Source organism: Sinocyclocheilus rhinocerous, unplaced genomic scaffold (genome assembly GCF_001515625.1).
Source record: "Sinocyclocheilus rhinocerous isolate Xijiao unplaced genomic scaffold, SAMN03320098_v1.1 scaffold82, whole genome shotgun sequence".
NCBI classification, from domain to species: domain Eukaryota; kingdom Metazoa; phylum Chordata; class Actinopteri; order Cypriniformes; family Cyprinidae; genus Sinocyclocheilus; species Sinocyclocheilus rhinocerous.
This window is the reverse complement of record NW_015644168.1, coordinates 268463-284256: the sequence shown is the minus strand read 5'-3', so window position 1 is coordinate 284256 and position 15794 is coordinate 268463. Positions and strand designations below refer to the sequence as shown.

At 37.0% G+C, this 15794-nt stretch overlaps 1 protein-coding gene across 3 annotated transcripts in view; it reads left to right on the top strand.

Moving 5' to 3' along the window:
- Positions 1-5176: 5176 nt before the first annotated feature.
- depdc7a (DEP domain containing 7, paralog a) overlaps positions 5177-15794 on the top strand; it is a 15995-nt gene continuing 5377 nt past the window's right edge. Inside the window, exons 1-5 of one of the 3 annotated variants that reach the window (XM_016575697.1) lie at positions 5177-5224; positions 10863-11295; positions 12824-12954; positions 13092-13296; positions 13975-14195. In XM_016575697.1, coding sequence (XP_016431183.1) covers positions 10871-11295; positions 12824-12954; positions 13092-13296; positions 13975-14195 — 982 coding nt within the window. In that variant the 5' untranslated portion in view covers positions 5177-5224; positions 10863-10870. Of the gene's footprint in view, positions 5225-7980; positions 8098-10862; positions 11296-12823; positions 12955-13091; positions 13297-13974; positions 14196-15794 lie in introns of those variants that run through there. The other 2 variants (XM_016575695.1, XM_016575696.1) reach the window with 2 other exon arrangements.

Below are 15794 nucleotides of genomic sequence, written 5' to 3'. Positions count from 1 at the left end.
TGAAAATAAATTTCCTATTCAATGAGAACTTTGAGTGAGTACTTCATTTATGAATGATCATCATTTGATGGCTGAAACTTGGTTTAATTTTAAAGCTCTTTTGATTTGTTTAGTACCTTTTCATAGCAGTTTTGTCACGTAATGGCTTATAAAATGAATACGATCCCTTTTCTCATTAGTGCGCGTTACATCATTACGCCATTAGGTGGCGACGAGTGACTGACTGAGTGAGTGAGTCATTAAATGTTCACTAATTTGTTCACACATGAAGCAAGGTGCTTAATGAAACATTTAGTTATTTACTATTTACTAAACCGATTTTGTTCATAAATGTGTATCATTGTTGAAAGAACCACCGCTAGTGTGTCTTGCTGCTCGGAAACACACCTGTCGATTCTGCTTTCGTTGTGGGACCGAAAAAGGTTACTCACAACATTGTGTCAAAAATGTTAGTAATAACTTATTTTTTATTGAACTGTTGTATATAAGCAGTTATTCGACAACTTGTTTGCGACACAGCAATGCATTCGGAAAAACAACAGCGTTCTTGTTCAGGTGATATAAACTGCATTCACCATTTTAACGTTGGAGTGGACGCAGCCATTTTTATCTTGAATGTGCTTCCAACTGTATAAAACCCGTCCATTATGCTGCTTGATATTGCAAAGTAGTATTTATTATCATTTTAATTTAATTTATTATCGCAATTGTAGACGCACAGGTTTGTAGTGCAAATTTAGGCTTAAGGCCTGTTCACACCAAGGAAGATAACGATAAAGATATAGTTTTAAAAATTGTTCTCCATATTAAAGAATAGCTGAGTCCACACCGCAGCTATAACGATAAAGGCACAGAAAAACGATATCGTTGGAATCACTTTCAGAGCGATTTTTTCCAGTTGATGAATGATCAAAACATTGACAGCCAATCAGAATCAATCCTGCTATGACGAGCTCGAGAATTTAAAGCGGCAGACAAGCGTGCGCTTGGAATAAACAGATGATATCGTCTTCTGGTGTGGACGCTAATATAGTTATCTTTATAGTTATCGTTCTTGGTGTGAACGGGCCTTTATAAATATTACATAACTAAAATCTCTACATCTATCATTTTAACTTGAGGTCATATGTGATAGTCCAAAATCACTTGTAGTGTAAAATCTTGAAAGCATTTTTTTTTAAGTGTACTTACACAAAATGAAATAAAGTGATAGTCCAAAATCATTTACACACTTTCATGTTGTTCCAAATCTGAATGACTTTCTTTATCCTGTAGAACATAAAAGAATATATTTTGTGTAACGTCTCAGTGTTTTTGTCCATACAATGGTAATCGAAACTGTTTGGTAACCAACATTCTTCAAAATATCTTTTTTGTGTTCCGCAGCAGATGAAAGAAAGTCATACAGGTTTGAAAATTACATGAGGGTGAGTAAATGCTGACAGCATGTTTATTTTTATGAACTATCCCTTTAAATTAGAGTGTATGCATTTTATGGTCACTAAGCATTGTGTTTTGTCTGTACATTTGAGTCCACTTCATATTTCCCTGCTATCAGTGAAACCCCATCACAGGGGTTCTTGACGTAGCAAAACAAAGTCTGATGGTGTATGTTAGATAACAGGGAACCATAACGAGAAAAACATTTGAAAATAATAGTACTCGGCTACATTATCACAACTCAAAATACAAGGACTAACTTCCACCTTGACCTTACCAAAATGCATCAAGCAGCTGTGTTGATTCAAATAGGAGGACTCTCTGGCAGTGGCAGCGAAAGTGTTTCTGCCACATGAGCCTCAAACCGGAAGTCTGTGACATCTCTTTTTTGTCTTGTCTGTTGTCCTTGTTCCTCTTCCTGCAGTGATGCTGCAGATTTCTAAGTGGACAGTAAGTTGTGACCGGTGATTTATCACTTAGCATACTGACATAACTCCACTGGGAGAGGCAGGTTAATCTTTAGCCTGGTTTTACACAACTTTACAAGATGAAGTGCATTGTCTGTGTGGTCTGGGAATTTAGAGCAACCAAATCGAGAACATCACTTCTGCAGTACTGATATCTGATGCATAATTAGAATGCCACACCAGGTCAGGTTAAGAAATATTGTTGACTTTTTTCTTCTAGATATTTTGCTTCATTACAAAAGGGAATGGTTATATCTAGTCAGCAAAATGCCATTTAATTCAAACTAAATTCAAATAAAATTACGCTTTGGGTCCAAAATCAGATGAATTATAAAAATAATTATATAAAATATATGTGTTCCATGCATGTGCTCTACGAGAGTATAATCAGAATCTCTTAACACTTCTCTATACCCTTGTGAAAAAGAAGGAAACTTTAGCAAATAATATAATTTAAAATAATATACTTAAGTGTGAACTGCATGTAATGTTTTCGAATTAAAAATAATTATATAAAATATATGTGTTCCATGCATGTGCTCTACGAGAGTATAATCAGAATCTCTTAACACTTCTCTATACCCTTGTGAAAAAGAAGGAAACTTAAGCAAATAATATAATTTAAAATAATATACTTAAGTGTGAACTGAATGTAATGTTTTCGAACGCTTAATTGCATGTTATTCACAAGTAAAAATGTGTTATTGTTCAAATTTATATTAAATGCAATTGTCTGAACTTAAGAGTGCTTTTTAACCCACTTAAGTAGGACATCACATCTTTATATGAAATTTCATAATTGCTTCTGTTGTCTTTTGAAATATGGATAAAGTGTACTGCCGAATGTACTGACAAGCATTTATGGTAAACTAAAATATGCCATAACATCATTTCTATCGAAACTTGTATGTAATGTACTTAAAAATAATTGTAATTTTACATTTGTAATGCAATTTAATACATTTAAAATACATGTGCTTTAGTATGGTAGTCAGCATCGAAATAAGTGTACTTCTTCAAAGCACTATGAAATTATTAATATGATTTAAAATGTGCTTTGAAGTAAAACTTCTATTTTGACATTATTAAAGTGCACTTTTTAAAAGTGTACTTAAGTGTGTTAAGAAACTCATGAAAGTGTCTTTTAAGTGTACTTTAGTGGCCTTTTACTTCAGTAATATTATATTATCTGTAAGAATACTTTTTTTAAATATGCTTTTACGATTTTAAGTACACTACAAGTGCACATTCAGTACAATTAAGCACATTTCTTTTTCACAAGGGTGTCCTTGCTGCTCTGTAGTTGCATCATGGAAAAACTATTCAGTCGTGTGGCTAAAACTGTGTGACTTCAGTACGGCTGGTCAGTGGACTGTTGAATAAAATATGATTGTTGCGAGCCACAATGCCGCAAAATCGAACATCTCTGTGGCTGAAAACAAAGACCTCAATGTCCACAAATGGCCCGTCATGAAGGAAGCCACTGTAGAGTTCAATCTAGTGAGGGGCGTTAGTAGATTCCAGGCTGCATATTGCTAGGAGAACTGGATGTTTGTCCAGTCCCAAACGTCTCAGACACATGAATATGGATAGGAACGTGCTGCTGGGGCAGTGTGGGAGCAGAGCTGAGAGGACTCTTTGACACCGGTCCACTCATTGTTCTGGTTTCACTGAGACTGGAATTCGCTTATGGGGACAATCGATGGGCAACTGATACAATCCACCCGCTAACCATCCATCCTGGAGATACTCGGTACAACAGACAGGAACTTCAAGAGCCTAACTGGCTTCATTTTAACAAGATTAGATTTGACCAAGTCAGAATTTAAAAGTCCATTGAAAGGTCTAATAAAACTTACCAGGGTGAATCTCACAAAAACCATCAAGAGCAAATATCTATCTATCTATCTATCTATCTATCTATGTATCATCTGTCTATCTATCTATCTATGTACCTATCATCTATCTATCTGTCTGTCTGTCTGTCTGTATGTTTGTTTTTCTGTATGTCTCTCTATCTTTCTATCTATCTGCCTGTCTGTCTTCTGTATGTCTGTCTTTCTATTGATCTGTCTCTGTCTTTTTAATGTATCTGTCTGTCTGTCTGTCTCTCTGGGTCTATCTGTCTATCTGTGTAATGTATCTGTCTGTCTATCCTTCTGTGACTGTCAGTCTATCTATCTATCTATCTATCTATATCTGTCTGTCTGTCTGTCTATCTCTCTTTCTGTCTCTGTATCTGTCTACGTTTCTATCACATATCTCATATTTCTATCACATCTCATATATATATATATATATGTGTGTGTGTGTGTGTGTGTATATATATATCTATATATAGTGTGTATATATAGCGTGTATATATACACACACACACATATACAGTAGTCAACATTTGAAGTGGATCAAAAAAATTCATCAAAGTTGTCCTAACACAAGAACACTTTTAGGTTTTAGAACAACTTTGATGAAAGGTTTTGATCCACTTCAAATGTTGACTACTGTTTATATATTTAATTGTAAAGTATGAAATGTTTAATTTATTATTAGATAAGATAAGATTTTTAGCTTTATTACAGTAAGGACAACAGGATTTTTTTGCATGGCAGTAATGAGAATTGGGGGAGGGGCTTATTGTCAAAAAAATTGTGAAAAAAAATGTCATAAAGCATGTCATAGTGCAAAAATGTCTTCACAAAAAGACTTAATTGTCGAGTGCCATTTACTTCTTAGATTATTTTGATTTTAGGGGAAATGTGGGCTGGCTGGTTCTTCAAGAGATTCAAACATTCCTCGAGACATTTCTGTCCTGTGATGTGTCAAACATGACCAGACCAATAAACGTGGCAACGAGTGTAACACCCTGGTCATCATTAATTATCCCTTTAATATGCCATCGCTTATCACACCCCATGTGTTCCCATAAAGCCCAGGTGATAAAGCACCCATAAAGGGCTCAGATGGGCAGTTTAGGGGAAGGGAAGGCGGCTCTGGGTTCTTGATAAGAAAACCGGAACAACAGCCAGGTACTATGACCTTGCTGACAGGTTCTCCAGCATGATTTAACCCTGAGCTGTAGGAATGTGTCGACTCAAGAGTATAGAGAAAATGCTTTAACCTGTGACACAGGTTTACACAACAACATCACCGCTCATGAAGAGGACGCAGAAGCAGCAGAACCAGTTCTGATGACGCACGTGTGTTTTTAGTGGTTGGAAGCGTAACTTTTAAGAAGAGCTTATTTTGTTTTTATAGACGTTTAATTCAATGCATGAGGTCAACTCTGGAAACTTTTCATCGTCTGTTGTTCTGACTGGGTAAGTGAACACATTTTTTTCAACTTTCTTACAGCTTTCTATAGTATCTCCAGTGTTGGGGGTAACTCATTACAAGTAATGTGAGTTACGTAATCAGATTACTTTTTTCAAGTAACTAGTAAAGTAACGCATTACTTTTTTAATTTACAAGAAAATATCTGAGTTACTTTTTCAAAAAAGTAATGCCAGTTACTTTGTTTTCCCATTTATTGACTGACAAGTCTCCTGTCCCCATATTGGGAGAAATCGGAAGTACAGAGGCGTTGTGTGCGCTGTGTGAACATGATGTTACTGTAGTTCTAGACTAAATGTGAATGTGCATTAATTCATCCCACTCACAAAAAACAGATTTAGTATTCATCAAAATGAATTAAAACAGTGAAATGCAAACTCAGAATATGACGCAAACCTGCAATAATTAAATATGTTAAATAACACAAATGTATCTAATCCCATTTTATTAACCAAATTCTTTGCTGCTGACCTTTGATGATCCAATTCAACCATACTAATAGGCAAAAATGACTTTAGATAAACTAACAATTGTGCTTCATTGTTTTTGTATTGCTGAAGAGTGTTTCTTCTCCTGCGTTCTACGGTACAGACGTGAATTTACTTTTGCTTCAGCCTGAGGTTTATTCATTACACTTGTTGGTGTGAAAGGGCTTTTATATTTGCTATAAATAGAACTTCTTATATTAAAAACAATCAAGCCCTGCTCATATGCTCGTAACGCAAAAGTAATGTAATGCAGTACTTTCCATAAAAAGTAACTAAGTAACGTAATTAGTTACTTTTTTAGGGAGTAACGCAATATTGTAATGCATTACTTTTAAAAGTAACTTTCCCCAACACTGAGTATCTCAAACCTTACCCTAAACCTCTCAAACAAACCCTGAAAGTATGTCCTTTATGGACTAGTTTTCATAACAAAATATTAGTGTTAAATTCATGGAGGTATGTGGAAGATTGTGGATGTTTGACTGGCACATACTGTTTGAATCAGAGTGTTTGTGTGTATTGGAATCCTGCAAAAGCGCTCCGTGGCCGAGGCCGGGGGACAGTAAAAGGGCTAATGACTTGGGAAAAAGGAGTGAATGAGACCCCCTGAAGAGTGTGAAAGCTATAGCATTGAGAGGCAAATTCTGTCTTACAATCCTTTGGCATCTCTGAATCTCTGACAAAGCATCATGAGGAAGAGCCGTAGAAAGGGACTTTCTAGATAAATCCCATCCCTCCCCCGTCTAACTGGTTTCTTTACCGCGTTTAGCTACTATCTCAACACTGACACTTACGCACTAATAATACAGTCCAAACGGACTCTTCCTTTGATGCTCAGGACTAGGTTTTGGTTAAGATACATTGCTGATGGGCTCAGGACTTTTGATATCTCTTATTTGGAATGTTGCACCAAAATGACACATTCTCACTTTTATGCACTTTGTCAAATCCATGCTTAACAGCCTTATACTGTTCTCAAATTGTTGTTACCAAATTCTCCTTCCTGGATTCAGCTCTATTCACATTATTCCACTAAACATTTCATAAGATGTCCATTAAAGATCATAAAATCCATCTGAAGGTTTTTATGGGAATGTCATTGGCAATGATTTACATGGCGGGTGAAGTAGGACAGTGAAGTAGGAAGTGATGCATTAAATATGTGTAACCCCTCTATCCCGGGTCCTCACCGCCACACCTCATTCTCGTTACGAGTGGGTCTCGAACCCGGCCCTCCGTTACACTCACCCCCCTAAACCTCACTCCCATCCGGGTCACGGCACCAATGTAACCCCTCTCTCCCGGGTCCTCACCGCCACACCTCGTTCTCATTCCAAGTGGGTCTCGAACCCGGGTCTCCGGCATGGGAAGCGGATGCACGAACAAGGAGGCTAAAGAGGGCAGCCACTAGCGTCAGTCGCTAGTGCATCTCTCGAGATCAGGGGAGTGAGGTTTACCTGCACAGCACCTACTCGCTGGCCTCCGTTACATATGCATATCCAATTACAGTTTTCTCAACCCCTATTATCCACAGTCTGTTAATATTTCTAAGTACCTAAATCCTGGTCAGGCTAAATTCCTTGAACTTCAGACCCTTTGTGCATTTCAGTGTTTCAAGTCAAGTTTTCTAAGAACTGAATTGTCATTTAAAACCGCACACCATGCTGTGAGAGCTGTGTTGAAATGAAATATCGATTTAACACAAAATTTGAATGTATAATCAGATATTTTACATGTGGTTTTGTTAGTCAGCACATCAAATTAAATGTAGTATTAAAATGTAATGATTGAAAATGTACAGTAAAACTTTTAGTTTGACATTATTACAAAGTGTTCTTTTTAAAAGTGTGTTAAGAAAGTCATAAAAGTATCTTTTTATTTCATTAATATTATAGTGTATGCAAGCACAGTTTTTAAAAATATTTTTATAAGATTTGAAGTACCCTACAAGTGCACAGTTAATACAATTAAACACTTCTTTTTCACAAGGGTTACCACAGTTTTACTGTAGAAATGCCAACTGTTGTGGTATTTTGGCGGGAACCATGGTTACTAAATTTCTTGTATATGTATGTAAATAATATATGCATGATTTACATTTAGTGGTACTTGTTTATCATTTGCAAGTTTCGGTGACTGTTTGAGCGTAAATGAACTCATTATTATGCTAACGAGCTCTCGACTGCCCGCGTGACGTCACGGCGAGGGTGTGAGAGGAGAGAGCGCGCGGGCTGCGGCTGTAGATGAGTTCAGAGCGCGCGAGTGTGAACATCAGCTGCTTGCAGCGCGAGACCAAAGGAGATGCTTTACTTCAATACAGCAGCGGCGCGACACAACCGGATCTAACCCCAGCTACATGCACAGACCTCCAGGTAGATTTCTGCGTGTACGACTGGCTGTTTTGATTTTATTTCGTGTTTGCACATTTGCAATTTGAATGCATAGACTACTTCGTTTTAACTAAAGTGTAAATGCTAAAATAGCTTAAATAAGATTAAAATATGCATATTATTGCATTTTTATGTCTGAAATTATATGTTTTTTTCTTTACATTTAAGATTTGTCTTGTGATTGTTGTCTGTAATTGGTAAAATATTCAATTTATGAGGTGTATTCAATATATATATATATTTAATACATTTTCATTCAAGTTTTTATTCAGACGCGGTTTTGCATTTACAGTAGCCAGAGGGTAAAAGCATTTGGCTTGTCTGTGCTTGACAAACTAGAGAACTCTTAGTACTCTTAGGACCTAACTCTTATACACTTAGGACAAATTAGCAGAGTTTGTGCTAAGTTGTTTTCAACATGATTCTGTGTCATAATAATAGCCTGGCGTAGATGTGCCATCATGAGGTGTTCTCCCTCTGCGGTTATTTATCTGAGTGTTGGGCAAACACATCAGTGTGTGCTGGCCATCATGAGAGGAGTGATCCCAGCAGATGCTCTCTGTCCATGGGGACAAACACCATGGTGACTCCTCTAATGGGTATTCTGCAGATACTGGATTCAGATTTGAAGCATTATGATATTGTTACACTGATATCATTCATGCACACTAACAAATCAACAACAACAACAACAAAATGTCATGATAGGACATTTTTCATGATTCAAGCATGTTGTCGTGGATATTTACCATGGTAATTCTCTTGGAGCATCATATGACATTGTGTTACGAGAAACATTTCATTTAAACTAAGTCCCATGGTATTGTCATTCCATTCCTGTAGTATACTAGCATCGTACTTGTTTGTAAGGTTCAGTTACTTTTATATGCAATAAATTATTTCAAATAGTTAACGCTTAACACCAAAATCTCAGCAAGTACTAATACAGTTGTTCAACCAGTGGTGTGCAAATGAACTAAAGCCTACATGATGTGACCATAACAAGGACGTTTCCTTATCAACTAGTTTATCAGATGGAGGGATGAATCTGATGAGTTTAGTCAAATCTAGCCATTTGGAAAGAAACTAAATGAGTTTTTTTAGTTTCTGGCTTGATAAATACAGCTTTTCCAGATTTGCTCATTTGCTTGTTAGGTGTAAAAACAGTTATACTCACCCTTGTGAAAAAGAACTGTACTTCTAGATGAAACTACATGTAGATACTATAATGCTAATAAAATAAAATGCATAATGCTAAAGAAATAAAATGCCAACTAAAGGTACTTAAAAAGAGTACATTTTATAACCTCTTAAGTTAACACACTTAAGTACACGTTTAAAAAGTGCTTTGTAATAGTCAAATTAAAATTTTTATCTAAGTGCATTTTAAAGCAATCTTTTGTCATGATTTAAATACACAATTTGATGTGTTAACTAACATACTAAAGCGTAACGCCTTAATTGATGTTTCTCTAAGTGCAATTTTAACTGTTATTTGATGTTACTTTTAAAGTTAATATATTTTAAATGTACTAAATTAGAGATTCATCATTACAAATGATTATAAATATATTTTAAAAATACATGACATTGTGGAAAATAATGTGTTTTTTGGACCTTAAACCGCATAAACACATTTCATTACACCAAATACACAAAATAATGTTCTTTTTAGCAACATCATATGACCCCTTTAAAATATATATTAGTTTGTAATAAATACTTGTCGGTACATTCGGCATATATTTCAATATAAGTAATTATGAAATTACATATAAAGAGGTGCATAAGTCCTATTTAAGTGGCTCAAAAAAGCTTATGTTCAACTAATTCAGTACAACTTTAAACTATAATACATTTCATTCAATTGCAAATTACTTCTATTTTAGTCTATTTCTGTAATAAGTACTCATTTCAAAAATATGCTAAAAAGTACTTGTTTTTTAGAGGGGCAAACAATGACTATATTGTACATTCACACAGCTAGCATTAATCTGCTGTTCGCTGCATCTCAGATTTCCCAGCAAAACTCTTGAACCACAGTCTAGAGAGAATCTTTTATATCGCAGCCAGCTGTTGTCCACTTGACGCAGAGCCTTCATTGAAGACTGGGGTGCGTCTCTATGTAATCACAACATTCATAGCCACCCCTAGTAAATATCCTGATCCCTGATGGGTCATTTAGACCTTCATCATTACTTCAGAGCTGCACATAAGATTCAGCAGGAAACACTTCTTGCGAGAAATGATCATCCTCCCCCGGTGTCATTTATAAGGCTTATGAGGTACAGTATTGATCTTGGCAGCGGATGCTCTTTGTGTTGGAAGTAGGATCTGTAAAAGCTTTCTTTAGTCCAGCGTTACAGCCGTGAGAGCAAAACATGGGAAACTTCATGTTCTGCAACTGTCAAGATGATTATAATGATAAAGAGCTCAAATTAAATATGGGTAAGCTGAAACCTCTTGGTCCAGTTTCAGAAGTCTGAAGAAGCTTCATTTTGTAGACTTGTTCCAGTATTAATAACAGACAGCGCCAAATCCTATGTGTAATTTTATTCTTATAATTGATTTAGAAATGCAAAACTGAGCAATATTGGCATGGAATGCCTAGTTTGTGTCCACAGTTTTTAAAGCCATCTCCTTTCAGTCAAAAGCTAGATTTATTTAATGTGTGGGAAATCAGAAACACAAGAATGCAGGCTGAGATCATTATTCTGGCGTTTCTCATGCAGTCCATCTCTCGACAGAGACAGGGATGGCTGGGAAGCCATTCCGAGCCACGTACATCTGGACGAACATCATCAACAACCTTCAGACGCAGGTGGAGGTGAAGAGGAGACGCCACAATCTGAAGATCTACCATGACTGCTTTCTGGGCTCTGAGGCTGCCGACGTGGTTCTGGCTCACATCATTCAGAGCAAGTTCTGCGGAGACGCCGAGGTGCCTCGTTCCAAAGCGGTCCGCCTCTGCCAGGCCCTCATGGAGGCCAGAGTCTTTGAGGCGGTGGACACTAAGGTGTTTGGGAAAGAAAAGAGGCAAGCCAAGTTTGAGGACAGCAGCTGTAGTCTTTACAGGTTTCTAAACAGACCGACCCCAAGCGCATCAAGCTCAGAGACCATTGAGAGTGGATACAACTCTTTCAGCATACAGAGGAACACAAACTGTCCCCCCTACGAAAGGTAGGTCAAATCGCCTTTGTTCAGTGAATAATCAGAAAATATAAAGAACTTGTAGAGGTTGTAGACCTTCTTCCTAATGCTTTCTCTAAAAGACTGTGGACATTTCAGACCTGTAGGACCTTATTTCATCTGTGAAACATAAAAGGAGAAATTTTGAAGACTGTGCTGGCTGCTCTTTTCCATGCAATTACAATGAATGGGGAATGAGGCTTTCAAGCTTCTAAAATGATCATAAAAGTGGTCCATATTAGTGCTGGGTGGTATACAGGTTCATACCGAATACCGGTGTTTATTTTTGTTATGATATGAATTTTTAAAATACTGCAATACTAAATACTAAATCAGTATGTCGCTTATACAACGTTCGGAACGCGACACTGTTTGAAAGGGGTCCCTTTTCACTGTTGCACTGTGGTGAGGGAACAGCTGTATGTGTTACTAAGCGTGAAAGTTCCGAAACTGAAGCTGTAGAACTAATAGAACGTGATGACACAGAAGAACTCATCCACAATATCCACATTGACCACCACAAATATGCACCGCCCCTGCCATCAGCTCCCGCGTCTCACACGGAAAATATGGTTAACACCCGGTCATGCATGAAAAAAAAATACCGTCATGTACCGTGAAACCGGTATAATTTTGTAAAATACTGTGATATAAATTTTTGGTCATACCGCCCAGCACTAGTCCATATACAATTCCAAGTTATTTTTAAAATGTAAATCATTTGTGTGAGTCGTTATTCATTGATAATCTTCCTAACCAAATCAGATCAGTCTGGTTTGTGAAGGAATCATTCATGAACGTGATCATTTGAATTCATGATGACTGAAAAGATTTGACTTAAAATGATTGTGCATCACTACTTCTCTCATGAACTCTTATGTATGAAGTCAAAAGTTTCAGTGAATAACTTCAGAAAGTAACTTGACTGATTGATTAACGTGATTATTGACATTTGAACACTTGGATTATATCGCACAAATCATATAGACTAATTTTATGATGCTTTTATGGTGATTTTGCATCCTTGTGTCATTTAAGTGGATTTAAAAATATTTTGGATTTTAAAAAAATTCCTGTCACACTGAATTATAACAGAATGTTCATTTTTGGGAGAACAAATTTGTGGCAGATAACAAAATGTGTGGAAAACATGCAGAAAAGCTCATTGTGTTTCCATTTACAGTAGGTCACCTACTAAGATACAAGTGCTGGTAAAACCTCGCAAAACTAGTTAATCGTTTACTTGTTTTTAGTTGCACAGAGATCTTACAGAATGCTTGAAATTTTCTCGGAATTGTTTTTCCTTTGAGATTGTATACTATGAAATACCTCAGGTTGCTATTAAAAGCCAATTCTCTTTAAATGCCCATGAAATGTCAACATCACAGTGAATCATGGAATAAAAATCCTTATTTGGTGATTCCTACAAGAATGCATGAAACTTGTTCAGCTTGATCCTTCATAGATTGGAAACTGTTTCAGACATATGACATCCTCATTACTATTGTCTGATTATTAGGAAAGAAGATTCTGTGTATTCAAACAACTCACCTGTCAAAACGGATAAGTCTCTGGAGGATGTTTTGGGAAATCTGAACATGAACACAACCATCACACCACAGATGATGAATCTGGGGTTATCACAGGAATGTATGTTTTGTTTGGAAATATATGCATGCTTTGTATAATGTCATGAAACGCTATTTGAAATATGTTTGACAAATTTGCCATAAAATCTGTCATAAAAGTATTAAAGCTGACGTGTGTCGTGACTGTGTCTGTGTCAGTGATGGATGAAATATGGCGGCAGCAGGCGATACTAAGGCTCCTACAGCTGATTGAGCTGCCGCTTCTGGAGAGCCTGTTGGAGGGCCGAGAGAGCCCTCGCCCGCCCCTCCACAGCATGGACAGCGACCCAGACAGCGACCCAGCCCTCCTCTACACCAGCAGCTACCTGGACCGTGAGATCCTCAAGGCCTTCAGCGAGGCTCAGTATGCTGATTATTTCCATATCATGCTCTATCTCTGTTTGTTGAACTCTCCTTTTTATTCTGGGGTGTTTTAGAGTTGCCGTGACAAAGCTAGAGTTTTACATTTAAGTTGTGCTCGCCACACCCCAATGCAAAAGTGCGGAGTTAAAAAATATCCTTCTCCAGAAATGTTGTATTAATCTCAGACTTACATTGACTCAAAGAGAAATATAAAGTATACAAGTAAATAAATTCATTAAAAAATTTTTTTTTTAAAAACAAGTAATAAAGTGTACAATAAAGTACAATCAAATCCTTATATTATAATCAATGATTTTCAAGTGCTACTTAAGTTACGATGCTTTTGGGAAACAGACCGTAATATTAAGATCAGTCGTACGATCGTTTTTACGAACTTCTTAGGCTTACGAAGCTTTTGGGAAACGCAGCCCAGGTCGTTATGTAATAGTTCTGTTTGAACCCAAACCGTGGGGCATGTTGTTTTCTCCCACTCATGTTCAAGAAACTCCCTTTTTTCCACACACATTCTGATGAAGGAAATCTCTTGGTGAACTTACATCTTCTCATTTATTTATTCTGTCCTTGCCTTTTAAGTGTTGTGTATTTTAGATGGCTGTGCTTTTCATTGATTCTGTGTTATCTTTGCATCATTTTCTTTCCTTTTTCATCTCATTAACAGAGCAGATAGCTGGTTGTCAGCGGCTGTGGACTGTCTGGAGTTTCTTCCTGATCAGTTGGTGGTGGAGGTGAGCCGAGGACTGGCCAAGTGTGCGGAGGAGACGTCCCAGTATAAGCAGCTCCTCTACGGAGTCCTTGTTCAGCACTACGGCCAGTCGGACTACCCACCGCTGCTCAGCAACCACGTCTTTGACATCCACTCAGGCGTCTCCGAGCTGCTTGGTAAGAGATCAGTCCGCTATATGTTAGCTTGACCTGACATTTATATGAAATGAAACTTGGCTTATTAGTGGCCCCTGTGAAGATGAAGTATATTTTAGCATACTTGTTATTACGTAATAATTTACATTAAAAGAATATACTTGCATGAACTGAATGTAATGTTTTTGGACACTTAGTTGCAATAACTAAATGCAACTAATTTATATTAAATGCAATTAGCAGTTAGTAGAATTTAAGAGTGCTTTTGAACCAAGTCAGACTTAATCTAATAATTCCCTCAAAAATAAAAATGTGCTGAAAATGTACTCATCCTCAGACCATACAAGATGTAGATGAATTTGGAGAAATGTATCATTGCATCACTTGCTCACAAAAATTGATCCTCTGCAGTGAATGGGTGCCGTCAGATTGAGAGTCCAAACAACTGATAAAAACATCACAATAATCCACAAGTAATCCACACCACTCCAGTCCACCAGTTAACATCTTCTAAAGCAAAAAGCTGCCTGTTTATAAGAAACAAATCCATCAAGGTGTTATAACTTTAAATCATTGCTTTTGGCAAAAATATGAGTCCTTTATTCATAATATTGCTTTCTCCAATTAAAAAAGTAATCTAATCTGAATCAGGAGTGAAATATGCATATATCAAGCACTGTTTGCAAGCCAAAACAGTTCTAAACAAATATAAAGGAGGTGCTTTTTGAAATGTTTGTGCTACAGGATCAAATCTAGTTGCTGAAAACCAATAGCACTACCTTATAGACCACTTAGCTAGTGCTGGGCAGTTTGACCAAAAATCTGTATCGTGTGTTTTTTTTTTTTAAGGTTTCTGACAGCTTCACGGTTTATCATGGTTTTTCCCTGACTATGCCTTATATGAATACGATTGCATGAAACAGTTGCAGAACCACTGCATTTTAATCATGATCCAAACAAACATGCTACATATTGTACGAGCCGTTTTTGATGCTAATTAGATTGAATCATTTCAAAATTTACAGCAAAAACAGAACGGTCCGACCTTAGCTTCGTGAAATTATACTGCATAAAATCTGCACGAAATAAAAACAGCAGACGGGCTGAGTGAGAACGCAAATTCACTCACTGACAGCAGGTGGCGCTTATGGAACAGCAGTGATACAGCGTTTCCTTTATTACCGCTGTAAACATTAATATGCTTTATGTGGAGGTAAGAATACCATCTAAACTTTTCTGAAGACAGTCAGTTCATATCACCCCTCACCCCCAATTCAGGATTTTCTTCCAATACTTCGTGTGTCATAATCAGTGTTTTGCTCTGCCTGCTACAGTATTTTCTCCTCTTAGTGTTCATCTTCAGTGTCGTTTGCAGTTTGTTTATTTGCCCCGTTAAAGGGATAGTTCACCCAAAAATGAAACTTTGATGTTTATCTGCTTACCTCCAGGGCATCCAAGATGTAGGTGACTTTGTTTCTTCAGTAGAACACAAACGGAGATTTTTAACTCCAGCCGTTGCAGTCTATCAGTCGTATAATGCATGGCAATGGTAACAAAATCTATGAGAGTAAAAAAAACATGCACAGACAAATCCAAATTAAACCCTGCGGCTCGTGACGA